Here is a 20,611-nt window from a genome sequence, read left to right on the forward strand (position 1 = left end):
GATATTAATACATAAATATATATGTATAAAAGCAAATGTTGCCTCTTTATGGGCACACATTAGGATAGCGACTCACTCGTAATCTAGCTCTATGGCAGTGCTTTCCAAACTGTGCTTAAACGCTAAGCTAAAGTCAGAAGTCAAAGTGTTGTTTTTTTGCAGCTAGCTCCCAGTAGTGCAATTTAAAACAACTATCCAATTTACTTCTAATATATAGTTTGTTTTTGTTCTCTTGGTATCCTTAGTTGGAAAACATACCTAGGTAGGGTTAGGAGCTGCTGATTGGTGGCTGCACATATGCCTCATGTTGTTGGGTCACCTAGTTTATTGTTTCTTCAACAAAGGATACCAAGAGAATGAAGTAAATGGGGAAAGTTGTTAAAAGAATTGTATTCTCTATCTGAATCATGATAAAATTTTTGGGTTTCATGTCCCTTTTAAACAAGTGGTTAAATCGGTTCCAGAGCTACAATGCACTACTGAAGGTAGCTGAACACATCTGGGGAGCCAATGACAAGATATATATATATATATATATATATATATATATATATATATATATATATATATATATATATATATATATATATATATATATATATATATATATATATATATATATATATATATATATATATATATATATATATATATATATATATATCCACCAATCACCAGCTAGTGCATTGCGGCTCTTGACCTTCCCAGGTATGCCGTAATTTTTTTTTTTTTTTTTTTATTAAAAAGATACTGAGCGAACAAAGTAAATTTAGGTAAATTAAGTCTGACAATTAAAGGGACACAAAATCCAACATTTTTTCTTATTTTTCATGATTTAAATAGAGCAAGTGTTTTATGCAACTTTCCAATTTGCTTCATTCTCTTGGTATCCTTTTTTTTTTTTTTTTTTTTTTTGTTGTTGTTGAAGGAGCAACTATGCACTATTGGAGCTATTTGAAAACATCTGGTGAACCAATGAAAAGAGGCATTTTTGTGCAGCCACCAATCAGCAGCTAGCTCCCAGTAATGCATTGCTGCTCCTGAGCCTACCTATATATGCTTTTCAACTAAGGATACCAAGAGAATGAAGAAATTTAGATAATAGAAGCAAATTGGAAAGTTGTTTAAAATCACATAGTCTGTCTGAATCATGAAAGAAAAAAATGTGGGTTTCATGACCCTTTAAATGCTGTATCTGAATCATGAAAGTTTAATTTTTTTACTTTCATGTCTCCATAATAAGAATAATGCAAATGTAAGTGAGAGGTTTGCTACAAACAGAAATAAAGGTTTATGACACGTTACATGTTTAGACTATTCCGTTAATATTCTTTCCCCCTCTCTTCTCTACAGAGATTTTTTGGTGGAGTGCAGATCATGATTTTGCTTCTCATTATCTGGGGCCTCTGTATCTCGCTCTTTTCCCTTGGCTTCAGACTGAAGACTTGCTGTTGTGAACTGAGTTCTGATAAGGTAAGCAACAGCATTTAAAATAAGGTAGTAGCCTTGTGGTTGGGAACGCACTTGAAGAAGTTAAATCATTTTAAAGAGACAGTAAACATTTTGAAAATGCAATACAAAATAATTATGCATAGTAAAAACAACCTTGTGAGATCTGTCCCTAATTTGTAATATGTTATCTTGTCTGCTGAAACCAAACAATAGAGATTTTGTTAACACAACAGTGACAAGCCCGGTCTTCTCCAGGTACAAGTCCTGATTGGCTCCTCCAAATAAGGAAAGTAGTGAGTGGAGCTTGGTCATTAACAAAAAAATGCAGCAAACGAGGTGTTAATCTGTACTAATAATGTTCAGACTCTGCTGATATGAAGACTGCAAAAAATTTTTTTTAATGGTACCAAGGTGTTTACTGCCCCTTCAAGATGCACAGGGAGAAAAAAAAATCTGAATTTCAGTAGCAAAGGTCTAATAAACATATGATGGGTATAAAAAGTTATTTCTCCAGAGTGATTAGAGCAATGTGCAGCTCTTAAAAAGGTATCAGTGATCCTAGGCCTTTCTGTATTATTGTTATCCTGATACTCGGGCCTTGCAGTTTTAGATATTTGCATGGCTTCCATAGCTTAAAGGGACAGTCTACACCAGAATTGTTATTGTTTAAAAAGAAAGATAATCCCTTTTTTACCCATTCCCCAGGTTTGCATAACCAACAGTTATATTTATATATTTTTTTACCTCTGTGATTATCTTGTATCTAAGCCTCTGCAAACTGCCCCTTTCTTTCATGTAATTAGCAAGAGTCCATGAGCTAGTGACGTATGGGATATACATTCCTACCAGGAGGGGCAAAGTTTCCCAAACCTCAAAATGCCTATAAATACACCCCTCACCACACCCACAATTCAGTTTTACAAACTTTGCCTCCGATGGAGGTGGTGAAGTAAGTTTGTGCTAGATTCTACGTTGATATGCGCTCCGCAGCAAGTTGGAGCCCGGTTTTCCTCTCAGCGTGCAGTGAATGTCAGAGGGATGTGAAGAGAGTATTGCCTATTTGAATGCAGTGATCTCCTTCTACGGGGTCTATTTCATAGGTTCTCTGTTATCGGTCGTAGAGATTCATCTCTTACCTCCCTTTTCAGATCGACGATATACTCTTATATATACCATTACCTCTGCTGATTCTCGTTTCAGTACTGGTTTGGCTATCTGCTATATGTAGATGAGTGTCCTGGGGTAAGTAAGTCTTATTTTCTGTGACACTCCAAGCTATGGTTGGGCACTTTGTTTATAAAGTTCTAAATATATGTATTCAAACATTTATTTGCCTTGACTCAGAATGTTCAACATTTCCTTATTTCAGACAGTCAGTTTCATATTTGGGATAATGCATTTTTTCTTACCTTAAAATTTGACTTTTTCCCTGTGGGCTGTTAGGCTCGCGGGGGCTGAAAATGCTTCATTTTATTGCGTCATTCTTGGCGCGGACTTTTTTGGCGCAAAAATTCTATTTCCGTTTCCGGCGTCATACGTGTCGCCGGAAGTTGCGTCATTTTTTGACGTTATTTTGCGCCAAAAATGTCGGCGTTCCGGATGTGGCGTCATTTTTGGCGCCAAAAAGCATTTAGGCGCCAAATAATGTGGGCGTCTTATTTGGCGCGAAAAAATATGGGCGTCGCTTTTGTCTCCACATTATTTAAGTCTCATTTTTTTTTATTGCTTCTGGTTGCTAGAAGCTTGTTCTTTGGCATTTTTTCCCATTCCTGAAACTGTCATTTAAGGAATTTGATCAATTTTGCTTTATATATATATGTTGTTTTTTCTCTTACATATTGCAAGATGTCTCACGTTGCATCTGAGTCAGAAGATACTACAGGAAAATCGCTGTCAAGTGCTGAATCTACCAAAGCTAAGTGTATCTGCTGTAAACTTTTGGTAGCTATTCCTCCAGCTGTTTGTATTGATTGTCATGACAAACTTGTTAAAGCAGATAATATTTCCTTTAGTAAAGTACCATTGCCTGTTGCAGTTCCTTCAACATCTAAGGTGCAGAATGTTCCTGATAATATAAGAGATTTTGTTTCTGAATCCATAAAGAAGGCTATGTCTGTTATTTCTCCTTCTAGTAAACGTAAAAAATCTTTTAAAACTTCTCTCCCTACAGATGAATTTTTAAATGAACATCATCATTCTGATTCTGATGATTCCTCTGGTTCAGAGGATTCTGTCTCAGAGGTTGATGCTGATAAATCTTCATATTTATTTAAAATGGAATTTATTCGTTCTTTACTTAAAGAAGTACTAATTGCTTTAGAAATAGAGGATTCTGGTCCTCTTGATACTAATTCTAAACGTTTAGATAAGGTATTTAAAGCTCCTGTGGTTATTCCAGAAGTTTTTCCTGTTCCTAATGCTATTTCTGCAGTAATTTCCAAAGAATGGGATAGTTTGGGTAATTCATTTACTCCTTCTAAACGTTTTAAGCAATTATATCCTGTGCCGTCTGACAGATTAGAATTTTGGGACAAGATCCCTAAAGTTGATGGGGCTATTTCTACCCTTGCTAAACGTACTACTATTCCTACGTCAGATGGTACTTCGTTTAAGGATCCTCTAGATAGGAAAATTGAATCCTTTCTAAGAAAAGCTTATCTGTGTTCAGGTAATCTTCTTAGACCTGCTATATCTTTGGCTGATGTTGCTGCAGCTTCAACTTTTTGGTTGGAAACTTTAGCGCAACAAGTAACACATCGTGATTCTCATGATATTATTATTCTTCTTCAGCATGCTAATAATTTTATCTGTGATGCCATTTTTTCAGAGTTGATGTCAGGTTTATGTCTCTAGCTATTTTAGCTAGAAGAGCTTTATGGCTTAAAACTTGGAATGCTGATATGGCTTCTAAATCAACTTTACTTTCCATTTCTTTCCAGGGTAACAAATTATTTGGTTCTCAGTTGGATTCCATTATTTCAACTGTTACTGGTGGGAAAGGAACTTTTTTACCACAGGATAAAAAATCTAAAGGTAAAAACAGGGCTAATAATCGTTTTCGTTCCTTTCGTTTCAACAAAGAACAAAAGCCTGATCCTTCATCCTCAGGAGCAGTTTCAGTTTGGAGACCATCTCCAGTATGGAATAAATCCAAGCCAGCTAGAAAGGCAAAGCCTGCTTCTAAGTCCACATGAAGGTGCGGCCCTCATTCCAGCTCAGCTGGTAGGGGGCAGGTTACGTTTTTTCAAGGAAATTTGGATCAATTCTGTTCACAATCTTTGGATTCAGAGCATTGTTTCAGAAGGGTACAGAATTGGTTTCAAGTTGAGACCTCCTACAAAGAGATTTTTTCTTTCCCGTGTCCCAGTAAATCCAGTAAAAGCTCAAGCATTTCTGAAATGTGTTTCAGATCTAGAGTTGACTGGAGTAATTATGCCAGTTCCAGTTCCGGAACAGGGGATGGGGTTTTATTCAAATCTCTTCATTGTACCAAAGAAGGAGAATTCTTGCAGACCAGTTCTGGATCTAAAAATATTGAATCGTTATGTAAGGATACCAACATTCAAGATGGTAACTGTAAGGACTATCTTACCTTTTGTTCAGCAAGGGAATTATATGTCCACAATAGATTTACAGGATGCATATCTGCATATTCCGATTCATCCAGATCATTATCAGTTCCTGAGATTCTCGTTTCTGGACAAGCATTACCAATTTGTGGCTCTGCCGTTTGGCCTAGCTACAGCTCCAAGAATTTTTACAAAGGTTCTCGGTGCCCTGCTGTCTGTAATCAGAGAACAGGGTATTGTGGTATTTCCTTATTTGGACGATATCTTGGTACTTGCTCAGTCTTTACATTTAGCAGAATCTCATACGAATCGACTTGTGTTGTTTCTTCAAGATCATGGTTGGAGGATCAATTTACCAAAAAGTTCTTTGATTCCTCAAACAAGGGTAACTTTTCTGGGTTTCCAGATGGATTCAGTGTCCATGACTCTGTCTTTAACAGACAAGAGACGTCTAAAGTTGATTGCAGCTTGTCGAAACCTTCAGTCACAATCATTCCCTTCGGTAGCCTTATGCATGGAAATTCTAGGTCTTATGACTGCTGCATCGGACGCGATCCCCTTTGCTCGTTTTCACATGCGACCTCTTCAGCTCTGTATGCTGAAGCAATGGTGCAAGGATTACACGAAGATATCTCAATTAATATCTTTAAAACCGATTGTTCGACACTCTCTAACATGGTGGACAGATCACCATCGTTTAATTCAGGGGGCTTCTTTTGTGCTTCCGACTTGGACTGTAATTTCAACAGATGCAAGTCTCACAGGTTGGGGAGCTGTGTGGGGATCTCTGACGGCACAAGGAGTTTGGGAATCTCAGGAGGTGAGATTACCGGTCAATGTTTTGGAACTCCGTGCAATTTTCAGAGCTCTTCAGTTTTGGCCTCTTCTGAAGAGAGAATCGTTCATTTGTTTTCAGACAGACAATGTCACAACTGTGGCATACATCAATCATCAAGGAGGGACTCACAGTCCTCTGGCTATGAAAGAAGTATCTCGAATTTTGGTTTGGGCGGAATCCAGCTCCTGTCTAATCTCTGCGGTTCATATCCCAGGTGTAGACAATTGGGAAGCGGATTATCTCAGTCGCCAAACGTTGCATCCGGGCGAATGGTCTCTTCACCCAGAGGTATTTCTTCAGATTGTTCAAATGTGGGAACTTCCAGAAATAGATCTGATGGCGTCCCATCTAAACAAGAAACTTCCCAGGTATCTGTCCAGATCCCGGGATCCTCAGGCGGAGGCAGTGGATGCATTATCTCTTCCTTGGAAGTATCATCCTGCCTATATCTTTCCGCCTCTAGTTCTTCTTCCAAGAGTAATCTCCAAGATTCTGAAGGAATGCTAGTTTGTTCTGCTGGTAGCTCCGGCATGGCCTCACAGGTTTTGGTATGCGGATCTTGTCCGGATGGCCTCTTGCCGACCGTGGACTCTTCCGTTAAGACCAGACCTTCTGTCACAAGGTCCTTTTTTCCATCAGGATCTGAAATCCTTAAATTTAAAGGTATGGAGATTGAACGCTTGATTCTTGGTCAAAGAGGTTTCTCTGACTCTGTGATTAATACTATGTTACAGGCTCGTAAATCTGTATCTCGAGAGATATATTATAGAGTCTGGAAGACTTATATTTCTTGGTGTCTTTCTCATCATTTTTCCTGGCATTCTTTTAGAATACCGAGAATTTTACAGTTTCTTCAGGATTGTTTAGATAAGGGTTTGTCCGCAAGTTCTTTGAAAGGACAAATCTCTGCTCTTTCTGTTCTTTTTCACAGAAAGATTGCTATTCTTCCTGATATTCATTGTTTTGTACAAGCTTTGGTTCGTATAAAACCTGTCATTAAGTCAATTTCTCCTCCTTGGAGTTTGAATTTGGTTCTGGGAGCTCTTCAAGCTCCTCCGTTTGAACCTATGCATTCATTGGACATTAAATTACTTTCTTGGAAAGTTTTGTTCCTTTTGGCCATCTCTTCTGCCAGAAGAGTTTCTGAATTATCTGCTCTTTCTTGTGAGTCTCCTTTTCTGATTTTTCATCAGGATAAGGCGGTGTTGCGAACTTCTTTTGAATTTTTACCTAAAGTTGTGAATTCCAACAACATTAGTAGAGAAATTGTGGTTCCTTCATTATGTCCTAATCCTAAGAATTCTAAGGAGAAATCGTTGCATTCTTTGGATGTTGTTAGAGCTTTGAAATATTATGTTGAAGCTATGAAATCTTTTCGTAAGACTTCTAGTCTATTTGTTATCTTTTCCGGTTCTAGAAAAGGCCAGAAAGCTTCTGCCATTTCTTTGGCATCTTGGTTGAAATCTTTAATTCATCTTGCCTATGTTGAGTCGGGTAAAACTCCGCCTCAGAGAATTACAGCTCATTCTACTAGGTCAGTTTCTACTTCCTGGGCGTTTAGGAATGAAGCTTCGGTTGACCAGATCTGCAAAGCAGCAACTTGGTCCTCTTTGCATACTTTTACTAAATTCTACCATTTTGATGTATTTTCTTCTTCTGAAGCAGTTTTTGGTAGAAAAGTACTTCAGGCAGCGGTTTCAGTTTGAATCTTCTGCTTATGTTTTTCGTTAAACTTTATTTTGGGTGTGGATTATTTTCAGCAGGAATTGGCTGTCTTTATTTTATCCCTCCCTCTCTAGTGACTCTTGTGTGGAAAGATCCACATCTTGGGTAGTCATTATCCCATACGTCACTAGCTCATGGACTCTTGCTAATTACATGAAAGAAAACATAATTTATGTAAGAACTTACCTGATAAATTCATTTCTTTCATATTAGCAAGAGTCCATGAGGCCCGCCCTTTTTTGTGGTGGTTATGATTTTGTATAAAGCACAATTATTCCAATTCCTTATTTTATATGCTTTCGCACTTTTTTATCACCCCACTTCTTGGATATTCGTTAAACTGAATTGTGGGTGTGGTGAGGGGTGTATTTATAGGCATTTTGAGGTTTGGGAAACTTTGCCCCTCCTGGTAGGAATGTATATCCCATACGTCACTAGCTCATGGACTCTTGCTAATATGAAAGAAATGAATTTATCAGGTAAGTTCTTACATAAATTATGTTTTTATTTCAGTTCTTTTGACAGACTTGCAGTTTAGCCAATCAGTGATTGCTCCCAGGTAACTTCACGTGCATGAGCACAGTGTTATCTATATGAAAAACTTGAACTAACACCCTCTGGTGGTGAAAAACCTGTTAAAATGCATTCTTAAGAGGCGGCCTTCAAGGTCTAAGAAATTAGCATATGAACCTCCTAGGTTAAGCTTTCAACTAAGAATACCAAGAGAACAAAGAAAAATTGCTGATAAAAGTAAAATGGAAAATAGTTTAAAATTACATGCCCTATCTGAATCATGAAAGTTGTTTTTTTGGACTAGACTGTCCCTTTAACACCATGCTAGTTTCAGCTACAACATCAGAATATATATAGCAGATTTAGATAAACCTATGAATTCTGCAATTAACTTTGTAGAACATTTATGGGGGTTCTACAGGACAATAGTCAACCTATAAATTGTACGGTGCTGACAGTGGTGCAAACACTAATTTAAGTGAGTCAGTGTAAGTATTTCTCTATCAGAGCACTGTTGACTCAACCAAGGTGATAGAGGCACTAATTAATCATCAATTTATAATCTAAAAGCGACGTGTTTGCTTCAAAGTGCCTTGGAGAGCACAAATAAGCATGAACATAGAGGGAAAAATTGAGCAGTATTTTGGGAAAACAATGATTATTTTCTATATAAAGATAATTGGATCTATATTGTATAAATTTGTAGCACCTACTAAAATCATAGTGTCATAAAGATGAGGTTTTTTTCTGTGAAGTACACCCACAAATTGTACCTTTTTTGTTTGTTTCTTTAAAGCAGAAAATTTGTAGGTATAAAATATCTAAGCATAAACATTTGATACATTTTAAAATTGCACTAAATTCTGATTTCCCCAAAGGTTAACTTAACCCATTTTAACAAGGTATACATGCCCTTACTCCTGTCCAGACTCGCTTAGTGTAGCATAAAAAAATGGTTGCTTCAAAAAACATTCTATATAGAACTTTAAAAAATAGTATGTATGTATATATATATATATATATATATATATATATATATATATATATATATATATATATATATATATATATATATATATATATATATATATATATTCTAAAAAATGAGAAATTGCCGTTAATCCCTGATCATGAGTGATGTTTGAATATAGGGAACTGACGTCACAGGTGATCCATAGCTTCTTTTTGTTTGTGAGGGTAAGATTTTGTAATAATTGTAACAAGCGAGTGCTGTCCCTAATGTAAGATGGAAGAGTAGTTACATATTTCTGTAAAAATTGGTCGATGTAAAATGATAGATTATATGTTAAATTGCCTATCCCGGCTATGATGGGACGTCCGGGAGGGTTATTTTTATCCTTATGGATTTTTGGGAGATGGTAGTAATGTGCAATGCTTGGTTTGTCTGTTTTTAAGGAATTCTCTTTCTTCTTTATTTAGTATACCCTGTAGTGCACCCTTGCCTATTAATTTTTGATATGTTAATTTGAAAAGAGGGGTGGGATCTCTGGGTAAAATTTGATAATAATTGTCTCCTAAGATTCTCTCTGCTTCTTTTGTGTAATCTTTATAGTCCTGAATAATGATACCACCCCCCTTGTCAGCGTCACGGATCACAATATTAGAATTATTCTGTAAACTGTACAATGCTTTTTTATGTCTCTGAAAGGAATAGTTTGTCCTTTTAGCTGTTGTTTCTACTAATTTTTCACAATCCTCTAAGACAATGTTTTGATACAATTCAATGTATTTATTGTTGATATTGGTCGGATTGAAATTGGATTTGTTTTTGACATTGGTATGTATATATCCTTCGAATAGATGATCAGTTATGTCTTCAATGTTGGCAATGACACATGGTGTTGAGTGATCAGAGGGCATATTGTCAGTTAGTATTACCTGCGGGTTAGTGCTGTGTAATTGTTCTTTACTTAATTTTTTGTTTGCGAAATATTTTTGTAACGATAACTTGCGTGTAAAATTGTTTACATCAACGAATAAATTAAAGATGTTTGGTGGACAAAAAGACAGGCCTTTTTTCAAGACTTTTTTCTTCAATAGATAGTGTGTATGATGATAAATGAAATAGTCCCTGGTTTAATCTGGATAATTCCGCTTTCTTGGCGGTAAGGCCTCTGCCCCTCCTGCCTCGTTTTCTGGTATATGAGGTCTTTTTGCCAACCTTGGCCTCGCTTCCATTGAGTCGTAATTCAGTTTGCGTGCACTCGCAAACCGATAAATATGCTGTCGGAAGCAATATCGTTTATCGACTGTTTCCAATGGCGCGTTATACCTCAATATCGGCAGCCGGACTTCGGCTGCCGAAAAGATCTTCGCGTCCCATAGAAAGTAATAGAAGCCGTTAATCGATAAATTATACCAGGTTTCCAATGAAAGCGCTAACCGTTAATACATTGTCGGAGGCTGTTGATACATTGAGAAATATTACCCCCAGCTCAACTAGGTGTAAAAGAGGAAAATTGTGCTTTTTGAGACCTATTTTCTATTGAAATTATAAAACTTGCAAATAATGCAAGTGTTTTAATGTAGAAATAAATTGTTATAAGTAATATTTATTGTTGTCTCATGTATAGAAATAGTTGAACTTATATTCTAATAGAAATATCAGTATATATTTAAATATAATAATATATGCAAGAATGCAAACTAGACCTATGCCTATGGCAGCAATAAATATTACTTATATTTATGAAGTGTTAAATATAATTATATTAGAAAACAGTATTTGATTATTAAAAATATGGATAAGTGTTTTTTTATTTTTCTTGAGAGGTGATCACCGGTAAGGAGCACGGACATTAAACGTAAATTCTATAGTGTAAGGTCGGGTTACCTTAGCAACTAATTGATTTTCAAGAAATCCGACATCAGATGGAAGCGTTAACACAACGTTAACTTACAACTACACGAAAAGAGCGACTGCACGCTATCCGCAAAATATTTCAATGGAAACCTGGTACTAAAATGGAGCCGTAAATTACTTTTAGCTGTCGGCCGCTTCGGTAGCTTACGGCTCCATTTTTAACGACTCAATGGAAGCGAGGCCATAGTTGGCAGATTTTCTGTTCTTGTATTGGGACCTATCCCTAAAAAAGGAGGTGGTGGGTTACTGCTAGTGCTGGGACTCTCCCCATCTCCTATCATTATGAGTGGGCTAAATCTATTATTGTGTTCATATTGTTCAAAATGTGTTATTGGAGTTTGAGGATTGTCATTGTTATTCCAGAACTGGTTATTTATTGGGTCAATGGTTGGTCTGTGATGATGTGATGTGTCTCTACGATCATTGTGATCTTGTCTCTTATTGTAATCACCCTGAGGTCTGTGATGGCTATTAGGGTTCCAGGTGTTTCCCTGGTATGATGGAACGTATGCACCTCTGTGTTGATAGGCTTGGACTGACTGGTAGGACATGTTGTGGGGATCTTTGGTGTTGAAGTGCATATATATATATATATATATATATATATATAATGAATTTAGGAAATGAATGCCTGAGCGGTGTAATCTGAGTCGCTGAGTGAGGAAACGGTCTGCTTTTCTACCTTTTTATAGTAGAACTTTTGTTTAAGGTAGAGTAAGTTTGTTTGTTTGTATTTTGAGTTTCAAGATGTTTAATTTTCTCTTTAAACTTAGAGATTTTAGTGAGCATCTCCTCCTCTTCAAGATTTATTTTATGGGTAGAGAGAAATTTATGCAATTGAACTTACGAATTGGCCAGAGAGTCTCCCCTTTTTCTGTTTCTCAGTTTCCTTAATAAAGAGAACTCTTAGAAAAGTTTTTAATGAAGTCTCCTGCAGAAAGACCACCTGGGCTTTATTCTTCTGTAGTGTACGAAGGAGCAGACTTCTTTTAGTAGGGGAGTTTAAACCCCTAACATTGTGAGTAAAAAGTGAGGATTGTCATTATGAGAAAAACAAAAATAAAACCCCACAACAACCTTAAATGATGGGAGAGGGAGGATGCGGAGTACGACAAGCTGCAAAGGCAGATACCGAGTAGAACTGGGGTATGTGCCAGGGAGAGAAAAAAATTGGAGGAGGTAAAGAATGGACGAGAGATGTGAGCTTTTAAATCCTCCACCCATAATTATCGAACCTTCTATAAAAAAAAAACTGCTAAAGAGAAAGTTAACGTAAAAATCAGATTGGGTCTTGCACACTGTAAATGCTCTGTTATGCCCCTATATGGTGATACTCTGTGTACACCAGGCACATCCCATTGGCACTCATGAAAAACAAACTGCTAGGCACTGCACCGGCCCTGATTCCACCACCAACAGTGGCCCACGGGGCAAATGCCACCCTATCCCCCAGCCGAGTCCATCCTGATACTATAAATATATAATACCCCAATTAAAGACCTCAGGTTACTTGGCTTAGTTTGACCCAATATTTGTGATTTGTGGGACATTCCTTAGATTGATATACTTTGTCAGATGAAATTCCACAGACTGATAGCTCTGCCATCTTCCACAAATTTTTGTTTGAGAATATATCTATGTATCATATTTTGTAAGAAGAAAATTCTATGGACTAGCTTGATTGTTTAACCCATAATATTCATAAGTAAATATATTATTATGCAAATAAACATAAACCTTTCTCAAGACATCATCATTATTTTTGTTATTTCATCACTGAGCTCCTGGCATATGTATGTTTTTGCACAGTAAAATATAAAAATAAAAACCACAAAGTAGATTGGAAGCAGGGTAGGAAACGGAGTACATATACATTTTCAAACTAAGCAGTGCAAAACTACTATGACGTTTAGAAATGTGGTTAGTTTAAAATGTATGTAATTTTTTTTAATACATATTTTATTCCTACTTATTTTCTGCTTTAAAATGCAAGATGCTGAAACATTTTTATCTTCTAATTTACATTTTAGCAGTTTTTGACAACTATGAACCAGGTGAACGGATACCTAATGCAGAATCATGTGTTTAAAATATTTAGGAAATATTGTCTCCCATGTATTCAAATTTAGAAAGTCTAATAATGTAAACTATCTTCCTTTCTGTTTTTGTAGGAGACTCTAATGGAAGATGATGATGAACCTCTGATGAAGTCTCCTTGTAAAGAGCCTGAGATCGTTTAGGGAGACCTGCACATTTTCTGCCTTTTCTAAACCTTATACTGCTCAACAATATAAAATAGCATTAATGCTTTGCACACATTATATACTATGTTGTGAAAATGATTACTTACTTTCAAATACATCTGCACATTAGCATCACTTATGGGTGTGTTTTTTTTTTTTTTGTTGAAATATTTTTTATTAGGGAAGAATACGATCACATTGAATCAATTACACAGGTATGTCATGTACAAATTCTATACTAATTATTCGTAGTCTCCTATACAAACATTGTAACACAATATTACCTGACCAAAAATCTGAAGAATAATTTTACTGTGTTAAGATTCCTCTCCAAATTTAATAAGAAAAAATGAAATAGTGAGAAAGAAATAGAGTAAGAGGGGGAAAAAAGAAAAATTGAATAAAAGGTGGGTAAGAAATAGATAAGATTGAGATAGATGCTTATCTTGTTTCTTTTGTCTTTAGGGTTCTTCTTCCAGACCACCGGATCCTCTTCCTTATCTCTGTCGCTGTCAAACAAGCTTCCCCTTCCCCCCCCCCCTCAACTCTAGATCCCAATGTTCCACCGTCACTCGTTCGTCTTGTACATTAGCCAATAAAACCATGTTTTTTGAAAAGTTGCCTGTGTGTCCTGTGTGTGAGCTGCTTGTTCATACATGTTATAAAAGTATCTCATCTTATTAACAATCTCTTTTTTTGTGGGCGATCCTACTTTCCAATGACGTGCAATACATATTCTCGCTGCTGTACAAACTATTCTTATAAATTGATTTATATGTTTATTAAATTTCTTGTTATATTCATGGAGTAGTGTCAGTCGTATTGGTTTCTCTAAGATGGAGCTAAGAAGGCTATAGAGATCTTCCCAAACCTCCCTAGAGTGGGGACAGTCCCACCACATATGTTTATATGTACCTACTGCTCCACAACCTCTATAGCAAAGGCTGGAGCCATTGATTACTGTATGTGATGTAATAACCGGTGTTAGGTACCATCTTGATATAGTTTTGTAGCAATTTTCGATCATGTCAGCACTTTAGAGTCCCCTACATGAGTTATATAATAATTGTGTGAGATAGTGGGTGATGGTAGTGCGCTTAGTGTAGGGTATTAAACACCTTAACTAAATAGCAGATCCTTCAAGCTACTATAGTGAAAAATTAACAAGTGTGAGAGGGAAAGTAAGGGCGCTAGGAAAGCTTAAAATACCACTGAAAGCTGAGAGATAAATGTATAATGACCAGAGACTTCTAATAGATTAATAATGTATTTAATGTACCATAAAGGATGACAAGGAAACAAAATTACAAAATTAAAAGGGACGTCTCCCAAAAAATTGCATAATAAAAAATCAGTATAAAATTATTATGAATAAAGACTGGATTCCAGTTAAACGTTGGATACTATGTACAAATAAAAGTTCATTCCTTAGGACCTTGCCAATTGCGAGATACAATGTCTATATCTAAAGTCAGATGTCAGATATACAGATAATCTTGATTGCTGTTCTATGTAATATTCCCACAATAGAAAATCTTTACTTCATCTGTATTTTGGTAGGCTAAAAAGTTAAAACGTCTTTATCTTTATCTTAAAATGCTTAACGACAACTTTACCAAAGGCCGGTCTCTGTCAGGCAACTCCGTGTGTGCTCCACGAGAATCCGGCGTCTGACGTCACGGTTTCCACCTCGAGGGCTCGCCTCTGATCAGCCAATTGGAACCTCCGTGGGTCCCTGTTCTACGCGTTTCACTCCTTTCTTGATAAAGCTCTGAAAGGAGTGAAACGCGTAGAAAACCAGCACCACATAACACAATCTAAGGATTAACTACCTTTGTACAGAAGAATTATCAACCCGGGTTGTACTGCATTATTTTTATCCCCTGGCGGATACCCATAAAAAAGAGGTGGCGTGCACAGCACTAAGAGCAACCTCCAACTATAAGCAAACTACTAAGAATCGGACCGGATAACAACAGACTGACAGACAGGGACCCACGGAGGTTCCAATTGGCTGATCAGAGGCGAGCCCTCGAGGTGGAAACCGTGATGTCAGACGCCGGATTCTCGTGGAGCACACAGAGTTGCCTGACAGAGACCGGCCTTTGGTAAAGTTGCCGTTAAGCATTTTAAGATAAAGATAAAGACGTTTTAACTTTTTAGCCTACCAAAATACAGATGAAGTAAAGATTTTCTATTGTGGGAATATTACATAGAACAGCAATCAAGATTATCTGTATATCTGACATCTGACTTTAGATATAGACATTGTATCTCGCAATTGGCAAGGTCCTAAGGAATGAACTTTTATTTGTACATAGTATCCAACGTTTAACTGGAATCCAGTCTTTATTCATAATAATTTTATTATGATTTTTTATTATGCAATTTTTTGGGAGACGTCCCTTTTAATTTTGTAATTTTGTTTCCTTGTCATCCTTTATGGTACATTTAAATACATTATTAATCTATTAGAAGTCTCTGGTCATTATACATTTATCTCTCAGCTTTCAGTGGTATTTTTAGCTTTCCTAGCGCCCTTACTTTCCCTCTCACACTTGTTATATAATAATTGGTCCCTCTCCTCTTCATTTATTTCCATTTCTAAGTCCAATTCCCATTTATTATACAATGATGGATCAATTCTATTTGCCCTTTGAATAATTAAATAGAGTTGTGATATTGCTTTTTTTGGCCTCTTGCCTAGACTACAAACATGTTCTAATTGTGTTGAAGTCCCATCTATTGACTTGACAAGAATATGCGTGTGTTGGATGATAATTGTAAATATTGGTACCAGTATAATTTAAGTGGGTTAATTCTTTCTTGTAGCTTGGTATATGGCATGATTTCCCCTTTTTCTAGTATGTCTGCTATCCGGTACAGGCCTTTATTCTCCCATTTAGCTAATACAGAGGGTGGAATAACTGTTATTACACAATTTAGTGGTGTATAGAGGGAATTAGCGGGAAGAAGAGACAAGGTTTTCGTTACTTTAGCCCATTGTGTGTACATGTGTCGTTACTGGGGAAGTCGGATGTATTTTAGTAGCCCCCCTGTGATTACCCCAGATTAACATTTCTGGGGTAGTGAGACCATTGATATCTGTTTCCATCTTAACCCATCTTCTCCTTTCCTCCTTACTGGTTACTTGAGCCATCTGTGCCAGTCTAGCAGCCTGTTAATAGTGTTTTAGATTGGGTATTCCCAGGCCTCCCAGTCGTCTGTTTAGTGAGTATTTTCTGTAATATTTTTGCTTTTTTGTTGTTTCTTAAAAATGTATTAATCATAGATTGAGCTTCTTTCAGATTTCTGAAGGGGATCTTTATTGGTAGAGCTCTAAATAAAGAATCTTGGGAAGCACCATCATCTTAATTGTTGATATACGTCTGTACCAAGAGAATCGATATTGGCTCCATTTTAGCAAATTCTGTCTGTTTTTCCACAGTGGGTTATAATTGGCTTTATAAAGATCTGAGGAATGTTTGGTTAATTTAATCCCCAGGTACGTTCTATTTTGTGACCCAAGTAAAGTCAAAATTAAGTTCTAAAAGTTTATTGGTATGGTTTGGGAGTCTAATAGCCATAGCTTCACATTTGTCAATATTGACTTTATAACCTGATATAGATGAGAATTGTGTTAGAATGGTATATAAATTAGGTAGCGCTATTAGTGGTTTGGTTAATGAGAGTAACACATCATCAGCGTAAAGAGCTATCTTATACTCCTCTCCTCTGATCCGTATTCCTGTAATATCTGGGGATTGTCTAATCTGTAATGCTAATGGTTCAATACATATGGCAAATAGCAATGGTGAAAGCGGGCATCCCTGTCTGGTGCCATTCAAAATGGGGAGACCCCTAGATTGATGGCCCATCGCTCTCACCCAAGCTGATGGGTGAGAATGTTTTGAAGTGCAGTCATAAGAGCCCTTGAAACCCATTCCCTCCAGCACCGCCCACATGTACTTCCAGTCCACCCTATCAAATGCCTTCTCTGCGTCTAAAGATAGCAGCAGAGAAGGCGTTCCTGTCGTAGCTAACTCTATTAAGGAAACCATATGCCTAATGTTATCAGGGGCTTCTCTATTTTTCACAAATCCCACTTGATCTGGGTGGATTAGTTTAGGTAATATGTGTTTTAATCGGTTTGCCAGTATTTTAGTAAATATTTTAATATCTTGGTTAATTAGTGAAATTGGGCGATAGTTTTTACACATCGTTTTATCTTTACCTGGTTTGGGGATTACTATTATTTTTGCATGGAGAAGTTCAGCAGGTATATTATTGCCCTGGAGAATACAGTTACAAAATTTAGCTAAATGTGGTGCTAGGGTTGTCTTAAAAAGTTTGTAGTACTCTCCAGGGATTCCGTCTGGCCCCGCTACTTTACCTTGTTTCAGTTCTTTAATGACCACCAAGACTTCTGGTGTGGTGACTGGGGCATTTAAGGATTCTAAATCTTGTTCCAAGATTTCTGGTAGCTTAGCTTCAGTCAGAATTTTTTTTTTAAGAGATTACTAGTTTGTGTTGTATATGAAACTTTGTTCCCGTCATAAAGGGCACTATAGAAATCAGAGAATATATTTACTATCTCCACCGGGTGCGAAGTCAATTCTCCGCTTACCGTACGTAAGGTAAGTATTGATAGGTTTCTAATTTTGTCCCTAAGTTTATTTGCAAGAAATCTATCTGGTTTGTTTGCAAAAATGAAATATTTGGTTTTTAATCTTTGACTAGCCGTACAGAGTCTTTTTGTAGAATCTGGTCTAAAGATTGGCGCTTCAATGTCAGGTTATTAAATATGGAGGGTAACCCAGTTTCTTTATTCCGTTTCTCTAGTTGGGATATTTCCCATTGTAATTTGTGTAATGAAAGTCGTCTTTTATTATTGAGCTGTGCTTTCATTTTAATAAATAGTCCCCTTATATATGGTTTATGAGCCGCCCATAGTATAATTGGGTTAGATATTGAATCAACATTAATATGCCAGAATTCTAGAAGATTTTGGAGAACAAAGTCTCTATGTAAAGGATCTTTGAGTGTGAGGGGATCAAATGTCCAAATTTTCTGAGCATTAGGGGCGCGATCCGATATAGATCGTAGTTTGCGGCGCAAGCGAGGGAACCCGCGTCACCCGCAGTTTCAGCTCGCAACTCGAGCTATCCCATATATGTCGCCGTCAGATGCTAACGTGCCGTAAGTCTGACAAACCAGCGATGTCCAGAAATCTGCGCAAGTACAAATTTCTGGCGTCGCCAGTGACTTACGGCACGTTAGAAACTGCCGGCGCCTACAAAACCTGACTAAAGTCTAAATCACCCGCACTGTCTAACACGCCTCCCTAACATAGCCCGACACATCTAACCCTCTATCCGCTATCTCCCCTCACTATCCTAACAATAAAATATGTATTAACCCCTAAACCGCCGCTCCCAGAGCCCGCCGCTACCTAATAAAGTTATTAACCCCTAAACTGCCGCCAGCTATATTAAATCTATAACCCCCTAAAGTGAGCCCCTAACACCGCCGCCATCTACCTTACCTACCCCCTAAAGTGAGCCCCTACCCCGCCGCTATCTATTTTAAAATTATTAACCCCTAATCTAATCCCCCTACCCCGCCGCCATCTATATTAAATTATTTAACCCCTAAAATACTAAACTATCCCTACCACTAAACCTAAGTCTAACCCTACAAATAGCCCTGAAAAGGGCTTTTTGCGTGGCATTGCCCCAAAGTAACAGCTCTTTTGCCAGCCCTTAAAAGGGCTTTTGGCGGGGCTTTGTCACAAAGTAAACTGCTCTTTTGCCTACAATCTACATCCCCCTACACCGCGGCGACCTATAATAAATGTATTAACCCCTAATCTAATCCCCCTACACCGCCGCCAGCTATATTAACTATATTAACCCTAATTATATTAGGGTTAATATAGTTAATATAGTTATTATATTATATATATTAACTATATTAACCCTAATTATATTAGGCTTAATATAGTTAATATAGTTATTATATTATATATATTAACTATATTAACCCTAATTATATTAGGGTTAATATAGTTAATATCGTTACTATATTATATATATATATATATATATATATATATATATATATATATATATATATATATATATATATATATATATATATATATATATATATAAGTATAATAACCCTATCTAACTCTAACATCCCTAACTAAACTCTTATTAAAATAAATCTAATATTAATATTATTAATTAAAATATTCCTATTTAAATCTAAATACTTACCTATAAAATAAACCCTAAGATAGCTACAATGTAATTAATAATTACATTATAGCTATGTTAGGGTTTATATTTATTTTACAAGTAAATTGTTAATTATTTTAACTAGGTATAATAGCTATTAAATAGTTATTTCCTATTTAATAGCTACCTAGTTAAAATAATTACCCAATTACCTGTAAAATAAATCCTAACCTAAGTTACAAATACACCTACACTATCAATAAATTAAATAAACTGCATATATCTATCTAAAAATACAATTAAATAAACTAAACTAAATTACAAAAAATAAAAAAAGATTACAAGATTTTTAAGCTAATTACACCTATTCTAAGCCCCCTAATAAAATAATAAAGCCCCCCAAAATAAAAAAATTCCCTACCCTATTCTAAATTAAAACAAGTTCAAAGCTCTTTTACCTTACCAGCCCTTAAAAGGGCCTTTTGTGGGGGCATGCCCCAAAGAAAACTGCTCTTTTGCCTGCAAAAAAACCCACAATACCACCCCCCAACATTACAACCCACCACCCACATACCCCTAATCTAACCCAAACTCCCCTTAAATAAACCTAACACTACCCCCCTGAAGATCTCCCTACCTTGTATTCACCCCGCCGGGCAGAACTCCTCATCCGATCCGATGTGTTCCAGCAAGCGGCAGTGAAGTCTTCTTCCATCCGGGCGATGTCTTGAAGCAAGCGGCAGAGAGTCTTCTTCCATCGGCGATGTCTTCAAGCAAATCGGCATCTTCAATCTTCTTTCTTCGCTCCTCCACCGCGGAGCATCCATCTGGCACGACTACTTCCCGACGAATGAGGTTCCTTTAAATTACGTCATCCAAGATGGCGTCCGTCGAATTCCGATTGGCTGATAGGATTCTATCAGCCAATCGGAATTAAGGTAGAAAAATCTACTTTGCTTGAAGACATCGCCGATGGAAGAAGACTCTCTGCCGCTTGCTTCAAGACATCGCACGGATGGAAGAAGACTTCACTGCCGCTTGCTGGAACACATCGGATCGGATGAGGAGTTCTGCCCGGCGGGGTGAATACAAGGTAGGGAGATCTTCAGGGGGGGTAGTGTTAGGTTTATTTAAGGGGGGTTTGG

General features: G+C 36.9%; 1 protein-coding gene across 3 annotated transcripts in view; it reads left to right on the top strand.

The window, feature by feature from the left end:
- LOC128640064 (uncharacterized) overlaps positions 1–13,844 on the top strand; it is a 91,369-nt gene extending 77,525 nt beyond the window's left edge. For all 3 annotated transcript variants that reach the window (XM_053692385.1, XM_053692386.1, XM_053692384.1), the window contains exons 6-8: positions 1,354–1,473; positions 13,153–13,439; positions 13,690–13,844. In XM_053692385.1, the coding sequence (XP_053548360.1) occupies positions 1,354–1,473; positions 13,153–13,221 (189 nt within the window). In that variant the 3' untranslated portion in view covers positions 13,222–13,439; positions 13,690–13,844. The remainder of the gene's footprint in view (positions 1–1,353; positions 1,474–13,152; positions 13,440–13,689) is intronic.
- Positions 13,845–20,611: the final 6,767 nt, after the last annotated feature.

This window comes from Bombina bombina, chromosome 9 (assembly GCF_027579735.1).
Source record: "Bombina bombina isolate aBomBom1 chromosome 9, aBomBom1.pri, whole genome shotgun sequence".
Lineage (NCBI taxonomy): Eukaryota > Metazoa > Chordata > Amphibia > Anura > Bombinatoridae > Bombina > Bombina bombina.